Source organism: Oratosquilla oratoria, chromosome 2 (genome assembly GCF_046742065.1).
Source record: "Oratosquilla oratoria isolate Oo_2021 chromosome 2, ASM4674206v1, whole genome shotgun sequence".
NCBI classification, from domain to species: Eukaryota; Metazoa; Arthropoda; class Malacostraca; order Stomatopoda; family Squillidae; genus Oratosquilla; species Oratosquilla oratoria.
Window position 1 is genome coordinate 17,544,499 of NC_134778.1, and position 18,645 is coordinate 17,563,143.

The 18,645-nt window shown below is 38.3% G+C and overlaps 1 protein-coding gene across 1 annotated transcript in view; it reads left to right on the forward strand.

Moving 5' to 3' along the window:
• Positions 1 to 6,047: 6,047 nt before the first annotated feature.
• The window catches only part of LOC143037406 (uncharacterized protein C12orf56-like), a 155,918-nt gene continuing 143,320 nt past the window's right edge, over positions 6,048 to 18,645 (forward strand). Inside the window, exon 1 of the mRNA XM_076205547.1 lies at positions 6,048 to 6,718. Coding sequence (XP_076061662.1) covers positions 6,627 to 6,718 — 92 coding nt within the window. The 5' untranslated portion in view covers positions 6,048 to 6,626. The remainder of the gene's footprint in view (positions 6,719 to 18,645) is intronic.

An 18,645-nucleotide genomic window follows, 5' to 3' on the forward strand; every position in this document is an offset into this window, starting at 1 on the left:
CAGCAGCCAAATGAGCTTTGGGAAACTTATCATTATCAGGGATATCAAATTTCACGCGATCATTAGAGATAATAAAAGATCTTTTTATCTTAAAAATGTTCTTAACACTGTACGGTAGGCTTTGCGAGACGGCTAGGCATGATAGCCTTTAACAGAGATCCGGTGTTATGTCCTGGATAATGTCACTTTCTGATTCTAGTAACTTTGAATAGCTTCCCTCTAGTATCTCGCCTTTAGAAATCGGCACCATAGTCCTCTGAACTCCCATATATTTTCTTTAAAAATGGAATAATGTATAAACATAAAGAAAAAAGAAAATTCTAAGAAAAAACATATACAATCACAGCCATGATAGCGAAGAAAGTCCGCGCCAAGTTAAAGTGAAATCTTCTGTTATGACTTCTACTTGGCTTAACAAACAGAACAAAGGTGGCAGTTTTGGTCATGGTTAAGGGCCTTCTGTTAGACTTTTTAAACAAGATCTACCCGTCTGGTGTATTGGTTGCAAGTTATTGTGGGGTTAAAAGCTGCTAAGTTGCATGCAGCTGATACTTTAGGGTTCATATTGGGCGCCCCTATGGACCAGAGACACATCATTTTGTCTGTGGTACAGGAAATCTCTCTTCATAGAGAAATGATAATACAGTACTTTACTACAATGCGACTGTTCCTCCGTTAGACTATCCCCCACTCTTGTTACTATCCTGTACCACTATTCTGAATATTTTTCTCATTTCATCGAACCCTGTGATGGGGAAAAGAATACTGCCACTAAGTATTTCCACTTGGGTCGTATAAGGCTACAAAAACGGGACGGGGATAGGACTGGGCATTTTTCTCTCTATGGCTCCAAAGGGAACATTCCTAAAAAAAGCAAAGGCATAAGAGAGTCTGGGATTTTTCTAACCAGTACCCTAAAGTTTGGGTCTTTTAATGTGAGTGGATGTGGTACAGATGAGAGTAAAAGGGAAGAGATAGGCAGCATGTTTGTGAGAAGAAAGGTGGATGTGTTAGCAGTGAGTGAAATTAAGTTGAAAGGGAGGGGCAAGTGTGAGTTTGGGAGTGTAGTTGGGAGGATCTCAGGAGTGAAGAGAGGATGAGGGAGAGAAGGGGTGGCTATAATAGTAAGTGGAGAGATTGGAAAGCGCGTGGTGGAGTGGAAGGAGGTTTCTTCAAGGTTAATGTCGATGAAGGTAAGACTGGGAAGGGAGACGTGGGTTTTTGTAAGTGCATATGGGCCTGGTAGTGAGAAGAGTGTAGAGGAAAGGGATGCTTTTTGGATATATTTAAATGAGTGGATAGAGGGTTTATAGAGAAATATCAATGTAGTGGTTTTGGGAAATCTTAATGCTAGGATAGGAAATGTACCAATAGACGGATTGGTTGGGATGTGTGGAGTTCCAGGAAAAAGTCGTAGTTGAGAGTTGATGGTGATGTGTCTAGAGAGTTGTTGATAGCAAATACGGTGTTTAGGAAGAAAGTCAAGCATAAGTACACATGGGAGAGGGTGAATGGAAGGGTGGTAGATAGAGCGTTAATGGATTATATAGTGGTAATCAGGAGTATAGTAGGAAGAGTTAAGGATGTACATGTTCTAAGGGGAGAGAATGGGGGAAAATCTGATCACTTTTTGGTGGAAGGTAAGTTGAGAGTGGAGGATAGATGGAGAAAGAGGAAAGGACAGAAGGTAGAGAGGTGCTTAAAGTGAACTGCTTAAATGATAAAGAAAAGAAGCACAAGAAGCTGAGAGAGGAGTGGGAGGGAATGAAGGATAGAGTAGAACTAGGAATGGAGGAGGAGTGGGGAGGCTTCACGGAGGGAGTCTTAAAGTGGGCAAAGATGGTATGTAGAACAAGGAAGACGGGAGGAAATAAAAGGAAGGGTAGCGAGTGGTGGGATGAAAAAGCAAAGATGATTGTAGAAGAGAAGAAGCGAGCATTAACCGATTGGTTACAAAAATAGGACGAGAGAAACATACGAGAGGTACAAAGAAAAGCGAAGAGAAGTAAAGCATAAGGTAAAGGAGGCAATGGGGAGAGCAGAAGTGAAATGGGTGAAGAATAAGACAGAGAAAATTTAAAGTAATGAAAAGATGTTTTGGAAAGAATTTAAGAGAGTAAGAGAAGGCGAATCAAGTAGAGAAGAAAAGGTAAAAGGTGCATATGGAGAGATGATAATGAAAGAGACGGCAGTAAGAGGAAGATGGGCAGATTAGTTTAGGGAGCTGCTAAAAGTGAAGAAAGATAGGAAAGGAAAGGTAGTTGCAGTGGGAAGCACTAAGAAAATGACAGTGATGAGTGAGAGAAATGGAGGAGAAATAAGGAAAGATGAGGTGAAGGCAGTTGTTAAAATGATGAGAGCAGGTTAGGCATCTGGGTTGGATGGGTGTTATGCATAATGTCTAAAAAGGGAGGTACAGTGATGGACTGGCTTGTAGGGTTGTTTAATGTTTGTTTAAGAGAGGGTAGAGTACTGGAGGAGTGCCTGTATAGTTCCATTTTACAAGGAAAAAGGGGACAAATGTGAGTGTGGTAGTTTCAGAGGGATCAGTTTGTTGAGTGTAGTTGGGAAGGATTATGGGAGTTGGAAAGGCTTATGGGAGGGTCTTGATTGCGAGGATTAGGATTTTTTTTGGTTTCTATGGATTTGGAAAAGGTTTATGATAGGGTAGATAGGAAGGCACCGTGGGAGGTATTGGAAATATATGGGGTAGGAGGAAAGCTTTTAAGAGCAGTCAAATTTTTTACGAGAGTAGTAGAGCATGTGGTAGAATCAGAAATGGAGAGAGTGAGTGGTTTGAGATAAAGGTGGGACTTCGCCAGGGATGTGTTATGTCGCCTTGGCTGTTCAATTTATACATGGATGGGGTGGTGTGAGAGGTAAATGCAAGGGTAATGGGTCGGGGATTGGAGATGGTTAAAGAAAATGGAAAAAAGTGGGAGATAAGCCAGTTGTTGTTTGCTGACGACACTGCACTTGTGGTAGGATCAGAGGTAGGACTAAGGATGTTAGTGACAGAGGTTGGGAAGATATTCGAAAGAAGTCGATGAGATTTGCAAGGGGAGAAAGTGAAAACAGACTGGAGGAAGTAGATAGTTTTAGATACTTGGGTGCGAATGTGGCAGGAACGGGAGGAGTGGAGGTGGAGGTAGAATGTAAAGGCCCTGGGGGATTAAAAAGTGTAATGAGAAATAGACATTTGGGAATGGATGCTAATAGGAGATTGTATGAAGGAGTGATTGTGCAGACGGCACTGTATGGGGCAGAAACAGGGAACATAAGAGAGGAAGAGAGGAGGAGTTTGAATGTGTTTGAGATGAGGTGCCTTAGAAGTATGATAGGGGTTATTAGGCTGGATAGAGTGAGAAACGAGGAGTTGAGGAGGAGAGTGGGAGTGGAAAGGGAGTTGGGAGATAGGATTGATGAAAAAGTATTGGGATTGTTTGGACACATAGAAAGAATGAGTGAAGAAAGATTGGTAAAAGAGGTGTGGAAGGCAGAGGTGGAAGGAGTGAACATGAGGGGGCGACCAAGGATGAGATTGATGGATGGGGGTAAAAGGGGCATTGGGAAAGAGGGGAATGTTGAGGATGGACGGGAGAAGACAGAAGATAAGGATGAATGGAGAATGATTGTGTATAGATGATGATGTTATGCATGAAAGGGAATGGGTGGGGGATGGGGGGTGAGGGAGTATGTGTGGAAAATAAATTGACGTAGTCCGAAGGGATTTCTCCCCGTCATCTCCGTTTCTGCAGACTTTGCTGTGGATGTGCTGTGTCTTGCTACACTGCTTCTGACCCAGGGCAGTGGGCGAGATGCAGGGGTGACCCGTCCTCCAGGAGGAGCCAAGATAATGGAGAGAGAGGTGTGGATGAGAGTGGAATATATGGGGATGGAATGGGTGGGAGTGAATTTTATGCCTTTGTTTTTTGGCTCCCTCCCTTTTAGGGGGGAAAAGCCTTAGGTATATATATGTAAAAAACAAATACATAGATAAATAAAAATAAATCAATCATTAGTCCATAGATTTATATTCAATACTGTGAATATACAAACGTGACCCACGATATACAGTATTGATTATATTTCTGTAAACAGAAGTTCTCTTATAATCAGTGTGATCTTCCGTTGTAATCAATTGTAACATCACCCAAATATATGTTTTATTAATTATGGTATGCCCAAGGACGTGTCTGGTTGGCTGCTGGGGTGCGCTTGGATACCAAACAATTACCCTCCGTTGTCTCTTCTCTGTGGGTATTCTCTTCAATCTCTACTTCACTTTTAACCCCTAAAAAATCAGAAGACCTTCCACGCTAAATAGAATGATTAGTTATTAGTCAGATCTGAATAATTTAAGAGATTAACCGGCTTTATATGATCATTCTAGACGTTGTTTAACATATACTAGGGGAACAATTTTTTTTGCGCGTTAGCCAAAAAAGAGAATTCTTACACTGGGCATCGAACGCTAATGGGTATAAAATCATACTTTCAATTAAATTCGAATGCAGAGCGTAAATTCATCAAGTGAAAAATAACTTTCTTTTATTCCTCTGTTTACGTCCGATCAGTTTTCAAACTCCTCCACGCTTTAATATAAGACTGCAATTTTAATCAATATCGAATGCGGTGCGTCATTTAGTAGATGAAAAATCATTCTTTGTTTATGTTAGACGGAACGAGTAAATGGAGGCTGACTCAGAAGTCGTACCATTTTCAAATTTGTTAACTGCAAATAATCACTGCTTCTGCCTCTCACTACTCACGTGTCACTGGTGTCGACAAACTATTTCATTCAGTGTTGAAGAAGGTAAAAATTATGTGTAATGACGTCACAGTATCTGAACTCGCTTTTACTTTTTATTGCGGTTGGTACTTGTCGTGAAGAGGCTAACTGAAACCTAATCCACTTCTTGAATCATACACACTTCCACACTACACGGCTTTCTTCAAGAAGTCAATCCCCACCACTTCCCCAAGTCAACCCCCAACTTGGCACTCTCGCCAAAAAATCCTACCCCTAAGGACCAGAGCAACGCAGCATTCCTTTAAGACTGGAGACTCCTCTCCACTTCGAAATAAATGTTGATCACTTTTAGCTTCTGCAATCCCTCCGTTTGGTTACACTCTTTAAATCTCTCCTTTGCTCTCTTTGTAATTATCTCTGCGCAATGCTGTCCCTAAGGACAGAAGTACTGGTTAACATCAACGAAATACCACTTGCCAACACTCCTTACCCTCTTTTGTCGCCACCAATCCATCATCTTCCTCAACACTCTCCTCCACTAAATCTACCTCACCCTTCAGCACTACTCCACATTTAATAACAAAAATCATCCTCTTTCTCCAAAATACAAAAGATTAACTACGCTCCGGGAGCTGATGTCGGGGAGGTACTGGACTAGTTCAAAGCTGCCCCTTTTGTGCATCATCCATGACGAGGTCGGTAGCGTCCTAAACTCGTGCCTTGTGACGTACGGCCTAGCGTTCGAGTCCTCGTAGGCAGAGCTGTTTAATTACACACACACACACACACACACACACACATATATATATATATATATATATATATATATATATATATATATATATTGACTGAGTATCCCACTATCGGGAAAAAGAAAGATATTTGAAGATACGTATATTGTGATCACTAAATGTAATCCTCTTCAGCGTGGTTTTATATGGGATGGGTTCGGTTATATATACTAAGAAGAGATGAATATAGTGGAGGGCACTCTCTACTATCCCTTCAGTCGTGAGGACAGCTACCAATAGCTACTTGGGAAGCGTGGATTTGTTCCCTTTTCCTTATTTTGTCGATGATGGGTGTTGCCACAGTTTGTGTTTGAAAGCACATGGGAGTGATTGACGTATAATGATTTTCTGTTGAAATATTCAGAGAAATTACGGTTTTTCGTGACAGTTGTAAATTTTTATGTATTATAGTATAATCAATTGGTGTTTTAGGTCATTATTTACTTGATATGTTCTTGCAGCTACGTTCTTTGTCAAGAACAAAAGTTTGGTTAATCACATTATTAATCTTCCCGAAGAGTAAACCTTCAATCAAACATAGAATGGATTACTAAACGACTGCAATACGGAAGCAAAATTTTGTTGTGTATCGAATGTTTCTGGAAAAAAAGAACGAGGTAAACGAGGAACTGTTCAAGGTTAGAGAGAGCGTGTTGACGTGCGTGTAAATTCATAAGCGGTTGGTCAACTAGCGAGCACTTTTGCAAGCCGACGTCCCCCTCCGCGTCTGCTTGCACAACCCCTGCTGTGGCGTGACCCAAAAGAAAACAAAGACCGAAATAGAAAAATAGAGATTTTCAATAAACAAAGAATTTTGAAGACTAATGAGAGAGACTGAGAGAGAGAGAGAGAGAAACGTCTATCGATGCGTCTCCTTTATAGGAAGAGATCCGTCGAGTTAAGAGACACAAAAGGGTTTTGATCTTCTGCAGAAGCCTTGAAGAGAGATCCCCCTTCCTTCTCTCCATGTCAGGAGAGGAGGACCACCATATAAGGAAGCAAGTCTGCAGTGACGACGGAGGGGCCGTCGAGGCGGGTTTGACCCACAGGGACGCAGAAGGATGAGGTCTTCCTGAGGAAGAATGACCGGGCGAGAGGACGGCGGGCGGCGGAACAGCAAGCTGGAGAGCTTCCTGAAGAGGAACCTCCATCCCAACGTCTACAACAACATCAGGTGAGTCTTTTATGAGTTGCTGTTTGACCGAATGGCAAAGGACTGGTGTGGTTCAGAACAAAAACGTAATTGAACCATAGCATGTGCTTTTGTTCAACATCACAGTGTAAATATATACATTAAAGCTCTGGGATGGACGCAAAAGAGGGCGCTCGTATATGTAAGGCTTTATATTTACGTATGTTAATATCTTGTCTTGATCGCCTGGTGCATTAAGTAGAGCACACACACACACACACACACACACACACACACACACACACACACACACACACACACACACACACACACACACACACACACACACACACACACACACACACACACACACACACACACACACACAAAGCTAGGACAACACCTTCCTAATACATGCACACTACCAGTACATAATTTTTTTCACAGATTAACATCTGAAGAAAACCTACGGTAGGGTATGACGTCATAAACCCTTTCCGCCCCCTTGTGGTCCTTTTATCTTAATTTATTTATTCATTTATCTATTCATTTATTTATTTATTTATTTGTTTATCTATATGTTTGTTTATTTGTTTTTGCCAACGCTAAGCTATTCTACTTGCTGTAGCACCTCTTTTCCTTATATAAATATTTCCTTGTATAAATCTTACATAAATCTTTGGAAAGGAAAGTGTTTTTTTTTAAGAATACCACCATAAGAATCTTACGGTGGTATTCCTAAAAAAATTATTTCCTTACATAAATCTTTCCTTATATAAATCTTATATAAGTATTTGGAAGGGAAATATTTTTTTTAAGAATACCGTTAGCCTCTTGCTAAGGAAGGAATTTTTCCCAGACGAATAAAATCGCCTGACAACAGGTAGAAAATGAGAACAGTGCACCCAGGGTCATGCACACAATACTCCTGAGCCAATATAAACCCTGATGACGCAATTTTATACATTTCTTTTCATGATTAACGCCGGGTGAGTTTATTCCTTAGATGGAGCTTCGAAGACTCTCTGGAAACAGTAACACCATTTGCATTTTTATTTATTTAACTATTTATTTATTTATTTATCTATTTATTTATTTACCTATTTATCTATTTATTTATTTTACTTTTGTAAAGGTTGTGTGAGGATAGGGAAAGGGGAGAGTGAGTGGTCTGAGGTGAAGTTGGGACTGAGCCATTGGTTGTGTAATGTCACCATGGTTGTTCATTGTGTATTTGAGGAGCGTAGTGAAGGAGGTAAATACGAAGGGTGCTAGGCAGGGGTTGTTATTCTTGTTGTGGACTGCAGCTCACTAGCGTTTCTATCCTCGTGGGTGATCTCTCATTACTGCCGTGCGTAGGTAGGGCAATGGGTGCTGGTATGTAATAGTGGAGGAAAATGGGATGTGAGCCAGTTGTCTGCGGATAATATTGCATTTGTAGTTGAGTCGGAAGAAAGACGGAAGCAGGTAGTGTCGAAGTTTGGAAGAGTATGTGAAAGCTAGTGCGGACAAAAGGAGATGAGGTGTACAAGTTTTATTATTATTGTTTATATCTATATCTATCTATCTATCTATATATATATATATATATATATATATATATATATATATATACATATATATATATATATATATATATATGTATATATATGTTATTTATCCTTTATACTTTTTATGTTTTATTGTTTATATTTTCATATACGGTCTGTTTTTTATTTATCTATCATTATTATAATTTTTTTCGCATCCGACCTAGTTATGGACCAAAAGGTCTCCTGTCGGCATGCTCCGCCTTTGTAATCCTTTCTGTTTAAGGAGATATTATCGGGTTGAAGGCGAGTTTAATGGGTGAAAGTCAGGAAGAAGTTGAAATATTTAAGTATTTGAGGTTACATGTAGTAGGGAACGGAGAAATGAGGGTGGTAAATTATAAGAGGAAGGAAATCGAGTAAATGTTTGGGAAAAATTAAAAACGTCGTGACATATAGACGTCTAATGATAAACGGAAAGAGAAGATTATACGAGTGTATGATTTTGCCTTCGGCACTGTATAGAACAGCGTTTCTCATACTTTTTTTACATCGGGACGCACCTATGAATTAACCAAAACTTTGGGGCGCACATATGAATTAACCAAAACTTTGGGGAGCATCATTGATTCTACTCCAAAAAAAGTAACTAGTTCATTACAAACTCCCACAAATCATGTAAAACGAAAAAAAAGAAATAAATAAACGGAAAGTATTAAAAGATCCGGATTATCAATCAATAATAATTGAGAGGGGGGGGGAGGGGGGGGATCAGAAATGACTCATCATCCCCTAGGAAAGAAAACGGGAAAGGATTATCCAAGGCATTGCTTCATAAAGATTAAGGAATTTACCTGTCAGTTCAGAATGTCAAATGGCACAGAGTTGACGCTGATTATTAAACCACATTTTTGGTGTCTCTAAAATATATGAAAATCATACAATTTTTTTAAATATAAGCATATTTTATTAATTAAAATTTCCGTTATCTTGGGGCGCGCCTGGCTATTACCTTCCAGGGCGCATGCATCCGGGCGGTTTGAGAAACCTGGAATTCGAAGAAGGCAGGAAGAGCCTTAACGTGTTTGAAATAAAGTGTTTAAGAAATATAGTGGTGGTGGTTACAACGATGGGTATAACGAAGAATGTGTTCTGGCTGAGAGCGGTGTTGAAAAGGAAATTGAGAGTTGATTAAAACTAAGATGATTTGGGCACATGGAAAGAATGGCTGAAGAGAAACACGAGGTCAGCCTATCGGGACCACACAATCCAGACTTAAGACGATGGGAATAATGAAGAATGTGTTCTGGCTGAGAGCGGGGTTGAATGGAAGTTGAGAGTTGATTAAAACTAGGATGATTTGGGCACATGGAAAGAATGGGTGAAGAGAAACTCAAGGTCATCCTATCGTGACCACACAATCCAGACTTAGGACCCGGTGGTCACTGACAATCTCCAAACGATGTCTAGAGGTGTCCAACACTCGTCTCTCTACCTAGGAAGTAGAGGTAGAAGTACAACCTATTTATAACAAGAATAAAATTAATGAGAGATTGTGTCATGTATATACTTATCTTTCAGCGTCATATGACCATATGACCTAAATGATTAACTGAAATAGAAAATTAGGGCGTCGTTACTTGCGGCCAAGGTCGAGGGGATGGCGGTTCGAATCCTGCCACCAGCGAAGATGAACCAAGGGCATGGTTCATTAAATTCCACGCTACAAAGCCCTCAGTGAGGGGCACCGTTCTAGCCTTCCGATAGGGAGGGGGGGCGAGTTTGTGACGTTAAACCATATCATCATCATCTTTATTAACAATGAGTGTTATCATTAACAATATCATCTTTTAAACGGATTTATATTATTCACGGCTTTCACATCATTTGCATCACCATCATCGACTTGCTGCAGTCAATATAGTTTCGAAAATATTCAAACGCCCTCATTGGGTATTGATCAAATTGATTACCTGAGGAACTCTTGCAGTGTGCCCTTGCTCCATGGAACTCTCCCTCTCTCTCTCTCTCTCTCTCTCTCTCTCTCTCTCTCTCTCTCTCTCTCTCTCTCTCTCTCTCTCTCTCTCTCTCTCTCTCTCTCTCTCCCTCTCCCTCTCTTCTCCACTCAGAAATTAATGGTGGTCACATCTGGTTTCTATCATACCTCATCTCTGCTTTCCTCCTCAAACATGTCCTTAACCACCTCAATGGTTTCTCCTCTTCGGCGAGTACTGTACTATCGCTTTTATATATATATATATATATATATATATATATGTATATATATATGTGTGTGTGTGTGTGTGTGTGTGTGTGTGTGTGTGTGTGTGTGTGTGTGTGTGTGTGTGTATGTATGTATGTATATATATATATATATATATATATATACATATATATATGTTGAGACATTCTGACAGGTTGACGTAAGCGGAGTCTTGAGTTTATTCCTGACTTGTTTCGCAGTTATGCTTTTTCAAAGGAATTTTTCCTTGAAAAAGCACACCTGCGAAACTAGTCAGGAATAAACTCAAGACTAAGACTCCTGGGTTTCCTACTCCGCTTACGTCATATATATATATATATATATATATATATATATACACATAAACATATACATATATATATATATATATATATATATACATATATATATATAAATACATACATATATATATATATATTATATATACACACACATATATATAGATATTTATATATATATATATGTATATATATATGTATGTATATATTCTCTCCTGAAGTAGGTACTTTCTACGAGTTAGATACGATTGGTCGAGTGAACATTGGTCTAATACCAATTGGTCCAATGAGAATTGGTCTAATAGCACCTCGTCCAATGAGAATTGGTCTAATAGCACCTCGTCCAGTAGGAACAGTTATTCTATTAGAAAGACGATTACTGAATGGTCTGGGATTGATCTAACCTAACCAGACCCTAACCTAACTTAACCTAATATAACCTAAGATTGGTTATCTTTAGACCAATTGGTCTATTAGATAAATCAGTCTTAGACTAGATGTCTTTAGACTCATTAGTCTATTAGGTAATTCAGTCTTAGACTAGATGTCTTTAGACTAATTGGTCTATTAGATAAATCAGTCTTAGATTAGATGTCTTTAGACCAATTGGTCTATTAAATAGATCAGTCTTAGACTAGATATCTTCAGACTTATTGGTCTATTAGATAAATCAGTCTTAGACTAGATGTCTTTAAACCAATTGGTCTATTAAATAAATCAGTCTTAGACTAGATGTCTATAGACTAATTGGTCTATTAGGTAATTCAGTCTTAGACTAGATGTCTTTAGACTAATTGGTCTGTTAGACCAATTAGCAATGGGCCAATCGTCATTAGACCAATCGACATTGGACCAATTGTCTGGGACTGCTTTCTACCGCTTCAGCTATTGTAAGATCAGCAGTAAAAATTTTCTATACCTGAGGAAGACCGGAACCCTTTTACTCACTACATAAGTTAATGTATTATTGATGTCCAGCTTTGCTTGGTTATTATCTACAGTACACCAGGCTATCATTGTAGTCCTCGGAATTTGAGAAGACCATCTCGTCTCCTTTGATGTTAACCCCAGAATTACATCGCTGTTTTTGACGGACGTGAACCACATCACCGGGAGAATTTCACCCTTTTTTTGAAAAAAAAAAACATGCTTAACTTCAAAACAGGTTTATTATGAAATAAACATTGAAAGAGTAGCTCTTAAACTTTAGAATGATGATATGTAAACTTAATTAGTAAAGTTATGTTAACCCTGTACGTGATTTAATGCAAAGTAAGGTAAAATCACTGAACGAAAATTGTGTGCATGCGCGCGGGAGAAAATCTCCCTGCGATGTGGTTATAGGGTTAACCAAACTCTCCATGTTTAAATCGTAGTGAACGACAGCTGGTTGACTCCTTTCATACCAGCTGGTATTTTTTACTAATCTGGCCACCGCCACGGCAGACGAATGTGCCCATATGTAAGCCACACCTCTAATAACGTGAGGCACTGCAGATATTTTTTGACTAATACCAGAATTTTTTATTTGGTTCAACCCGTCACTCCTGGGCTGTGTTTATTCGCTTATTCGGGGTTTCCTTCGATATTTCTATCACAATTAAATCCTTTGGGTACAATGCTGTACTTGTTCTTTCATTGTCTCCCTTTAGGCTGTTTTATTAATTTCTATCGGACTCGTTCATTAAGAAAGGAGTGATGTAGATCTTGTGGCATCGCCTTTGATACCTGGTGGTACTTTTTCCTGTACTCCGTTTGTCGCTGGGCGATTTTATTGATCCTTGTAGTATCCTCTGGAGTAAATGCCAAGGTCATTGGACTGCCTGGATGTCCTTAGCAGAAAGGTCTTCCGGTTTTCGTCGCTTGAGGACCTTCTCAAGCCGAAAAGGTCTCCCGAAGTGTCGCGGTCTGAAAAAAAGAAAATTATTCAGGAGAGCCATGTTTGGAACCCGCGTGGCACCGTGACGTCACGGTCTGTGGGGTGCCAACATGTCGCCGTCATCAGAATTACATTAAAGCTCTTGATTAAGTGAAAGGATTGATAAGGTTTCTGGAGTGATATTTTCTCTCTCTCTCTCTCTCTCTCTCTCTCTCTCTCTCTCTCTCTCTGTCTCTCTGTCTGTCTGTCTCTCTCTATCCATTTAATCTCAAGTATTGGAATTTGGAAAGGTTTTTCACACGAACGAACTGAGGAGGTCCCCCTGAAATCCGCTTTTATACATAATGACAATTATCGCTGATTATCTGCAGCTGTAATCCGTATGTATCTAAAAAACCTGTGGAGTTATATTTAGCAGAACCATACGATAATCTAACATTATCATATACGCTCAAAGAATGATGAGATGGTTTGGACAAATGGAAAGAATGGGCGAAGAAAGGTTAGTAGGAAGAGTGTTAAAAGTAGAAGGTGGACTGAGGGAGTTTGAAGGGAAGATCAAGAATGAGGTGGATGGACGGGGGAGGGGGGAAGGGAGCATCAGATATAAGAAGAATGTGCATCGAGACTATAAAAATAACCGAACAAGTGGATCTGCCCCACATCTATCATATTTCTATCTTCCTTCCATTTCATTCTTTCCTTCCACTAAACCCCCAAATCCCTCTCCCTCCCTCCCTCTCCCCCATCTTATCTATCCTGCCCTCTAACTTACTAAGAAGGCAAGATCATAAGATAGGTGTGAATGAAGAATGACTGTAAAACGAAGAACAAGAGGCGTAGACCGCGGGATATCTTCTTGTCTGCTCTGTACATTTCTCGAGTGAGGCGACCATGTACTGAAGCTGAGGGGATAAACCACCTAAGGCTGTCGAGTCCTGCTGTAGAAGTGCTGTGCCTCGTTGCATTGCCTCTGACCCGAACAGTGTGGAGGGGTCTGGGATGACCCTTCACGATGAGCTACGATGGGGCGGACCACGAGTGAGGTTTTGGTGTGATGGGATGAGTGTTGGGTAAGTGAATACTTATGTCGGCCACTCTTATAAGAGGGAATTATATATATATATATATATATATATATATATATATATATATATATATATACACTGTATATATATATATAAATATATACACTGTATATATATATATATATATATATATATATATATATATATATATACAATGTAGAACACTTGGAAAAAGAAACTAACAAAGTAGAGCGTTTTCATATATTACATCTTCAGTGCAAAAAGTACTTTTTGCACTGAATATGTAATATACGAAAGCGTTCTGCTTCGTTAGTTTCTTTTTCCAAGTGGTCTACTTTGCATAAGTGAACACACGTGCCCGTGTTCTTATTAGCGTATATATATATATTATACTAATATTCCACTTTCGGAGAAGAATAGGCATCCGCATATTTCGATCACTATCTGTGATCCTCTTCAACAGATGTGTTAGAGTATAGAGAAGCATGTATATATATATATATATATATATATATATATATATATATATATATATATATATATATATATACAAAAGTAGTGAGGTGAACAACTAGGAACGGGGACTCAGGTCAGGTGTCCGGCGCTACGTGGATATTGGTATACACACACACACACACACACACACACACACACACACACACACACACACACACACACACACACACACACACACACACACACACACACACACACACACACACACACACACACACACACACACATATATATATATATATATATATTTGATCTCTGAGCCTAGCAAAGGATCCCTCTAGATCGACTTTGTATTTCCTCCATCTTTTCACACAAGGAAAGCTGGATACCGGCGACTGATCCCCTCCTTCTCCTCCCACTCCTCCTCCTCCTCTTCCTCCTCCTCCGCCTAGCAGCTGGTGACTGGGAGAGGGACTCACCTCAATGTATCACAACAAATGGTCCAACTTGTCTTCCAGGAGAGATCAATAGGAAGCTCCGGGGTACCGTTGCTGGACTCTGTGGGGGATCCAGGTCTACTCCAGTCATTGGAAATCGAGGCAACAACTATAGATATCATCATCATCATCATCATCATCATCATCATCATCATCATCATCATCATCATCATCATCATCATCATTATTGTTATTATTATAATTATTTTCATTATCATAATTATTTTATTATTATCATTATCATCATTACTACTATTATTACTAATATTACTGTTACTATCATATTTATCATGATCATTATTATTATCATTATCATTACTATTATTGCTATTAATATTATTATTATTATTATTATTATTATTATTATTATTATTATTATTATTATTATTATTATTATTATTATTATTATTATTATAAATACTATTATTCCTATTATCATTATTACTCTACTATTATTATCAACATTATCATTATCAACATTATCATTATTAATGTTGATTATAGCTTGTAAACCTGGTGTGGTTGGTAGCGTGCTGGCAAGGCCCAACAAGGAGCGCAGCTAACGGCAACCGACATTAAAAAATTCATGATATCGAGTGAGCTTTCCTGTTTACTAGCACCACTGAAGCTATGTGTTGCAAAGTTTGTTGCTTTTGTGTTTGGAAATGTTCTGAATCAAGGGAAATTGTCGTATTGTGTGATTATGAACTTTGTTTTTTTATTTGCTTCCTGTCATAGCCAGAGGGATTGAACCTATACCTGTATCTATCTGCATGTTCTATATATTTCTCTCTCTCTCTATGTGTGAGTGTGTGTATTTACCTAGTTGTATTTACCTAGTTGTATTATACGGGAAGGGGAGCTATGCTCGTGGTGTCCCGTCTTCATATCTCATTTTATCTAAACTATTTTTAAATTCATGTATTGTTTTTGCACACACCACTTTCTCATCTAACTTGTTCCAAATGTCTATTACTCTGTGAGGAAAGCTGTTCTTTTTCATATCTCTTCTACAGCTTGTGTGTGTGTGTGTGTGTGTGTGTGTGTGTGTGTGTGTGTTCGTGTGTGCGTGTTTGTGTACGTCTTTATGTGAGAGTCAACGAAAAGCCGCACTATTTATGAATCACAAAGAACTATTAACCCTTTTGTCATCAAAACCTCTGCATTTCTTATAGAAGCAGCCACTCTGCAGCCACTGGCTCGGTGCCGTTGCCAAGTCTACTTCACCGTGAAAGGTCAGGAAGCGTTTAGGTATTAATGCGACTTGAATGTGAGATTGAAAATGCAATTTGAAAAAAAAAAAAAATTATAAAACAAAGAATAGCCGCCTAACGGGGAAGAAAAGCCTTATCGCATGTACACGTATTTTTGTATATGTGTTTCATGTATATATGTTTATATTTATCCATAGGCATGTGTATGTGTATGTATATTTGTATATATGTGTTATATTACGAAGGTGGAAAAAGAAGTCACGAGTCTAGTTCCGATTTTTTTAGTTTATTCCTGACCGGTTATGCTCTATGCTTCTTCAGAGGAAGCATAGAGCGAAACCGGTCAGGAATAAACTCAAAAACTCGGAACTAGAACAGTGACTTCTTTTTCCATCTTCGTCAACCTGTCACAATGTCCCAGCAATATGTGTTATTGTAGATTTGTATGTCCACATCAATATATTTCTCCCTATTGATATTTTGTCTCACGTTAAAGTAGGTCTTTGTGAAGTACACAGACATACACGCCTACACACACACACACACACACACACACACACACACACACACACACACACACACACACACACACACACACACACACACACACACACACAATTATATATATATATATATATATATATATATATATATATATGTATATTGTATATAATATATGTATATTGTATAAATATATGTATATTATATAATATATATATATATATATATATACTATATATAACATATATATGTATATTATATATAATATGTATATATAGACATATATATGTATATTATATGATATATATATATATATATATACATATATATGTATATTATATATGTATATATATATATATATGTATATATATATATATATGTACATATATACACAGTCACACACACACACACACACACACACACACACACACACACACACACACACACACACACATATATATATATATATATATATATATATATATGTATATATATATATATATATGTATATATATATATATATATGTATATATATATATATATATATATATATATATATATATATATATATATACGATCATTTTTATGACAGTCGCATGCAGGATTCGAACTCACTGCTTTCGGCCACCCGTAAGATCACCTTCACAAAGCCTTATCCCGGTCAGGAATACACTCGGAATGAGACCCGTGTCTCTCTTTTTTTCCACCTTTTTCAACTTGTCACAATGTCTCAATATGTGTACATATACACGGTATGAAGTGTTTTTAGAATATTCGAATATATCCCATCATGATCTGACATTATCCTCATTTGAAATACCAAATGAAGATGAGATATTTAAATAATCGATTGACCATAAGATAAAATATCAGACTTGAAAACTTATAGCGTGTTATGTCGTCAACCGGCCTCCTGACGACGGAAGACTGTGCCCCGCCTTGCCTTCTTGTAGGCCACGACAACCACAGCATCGCGTCGTCGCCTTTTCTCGAAAAGGTCTTGAAAATGTCACCATAAACTACGTATTTGGAAGCCATACATATACCTTGGGCTCTGCTGATTAAATAACTGAAAATTATGATTTCTTCCCGCCATGCTGTCAAGTCGATTTGAATGTGAAATGGCGAGATTATGGAAAATCATCTCAATTGTGGGTGGAATGGGGCGAGTGTGAGTAAGGATGGCGTGTCCTTGTAGACGTTGAAGGGCGAGATTCACGGTGAGTGAGGAGAAGCCCCTCCACTCCCTCGTCCTCCTTCTCTCCCCCTTGTGTGAAATACACACTCTTCCAATCCGCTAACAGTATTAGCGTGAGCAAATGAGATAATTCCAAGACAGAGTGTAAATAAATGTAAATAAAGCAGGACACGCAGCGACGTAAACATTGGGATGCTGAAACACTCGTAGGGTCATCGGAAACTGTCGTATCACAGGAACTTCTACGAATATTCGTATTAGTTGACACATTTTGGTGCCACTTTCTACATTTTTTCTTGCTAAGGATGGAGAAATCGTTTTAAATCTTTGTATTTTCTTAAGCACACCACAAGGTCGCTGTAGAGATCAATCTGTATCAAACGAACGTGGCGTGAACCCAACCACACGCATGTGTGCGTACAGAATCGAACTCAGGATTTACAAATATTTGTAGTGCATCTTTCGATATGAATTTCGTTGTGAAAAATAATACAAAGAAAATTGTGTATATTGAAATATCAAATATTCATCAATGAAAGATATACATTATATCAGGGACCATATTCCTTTGGTTCAAAAGAAGTGTTCTATTCGTAACTGTCAGAATTCAATTCTCTAAGTGAATGTTTTAATGTGTTTTGAAATCAATTCAACTGCTCTTATAAGCATTTTACTCTAATAAATGCTAAGCTGCTACATATTTGTCTATCTATTCATTAATTTATCTATTAATTTATTTAGCTTCTTTCTCAGAAGCAATTGGAACTTCCGTACAGAGTGACGTCATGTCGGCGACATTTCCGAAACTCATCGCCTTCGTTGGTGGATCGCATAGCAACACAATGTCGAGAGCAAACCGACGCAGAAAGACATTTCAGGAAGGGGACGAATTCACTTGAATAATTAAGAAATATACGTTCATGATCTTCAAAAATATCATATTTCACAGATCTGTATACAATTGACCAAAAGATTACTGATAATATTAGAAACTTCTATTTTTCTTTCTAAATTAAACAAATTACCTGAGCGAAACAATACGTAAACTGGAATAATATATTTCTGAATGAAATCTTATGCGACAATCAAAAGAAAATCTTTAAGC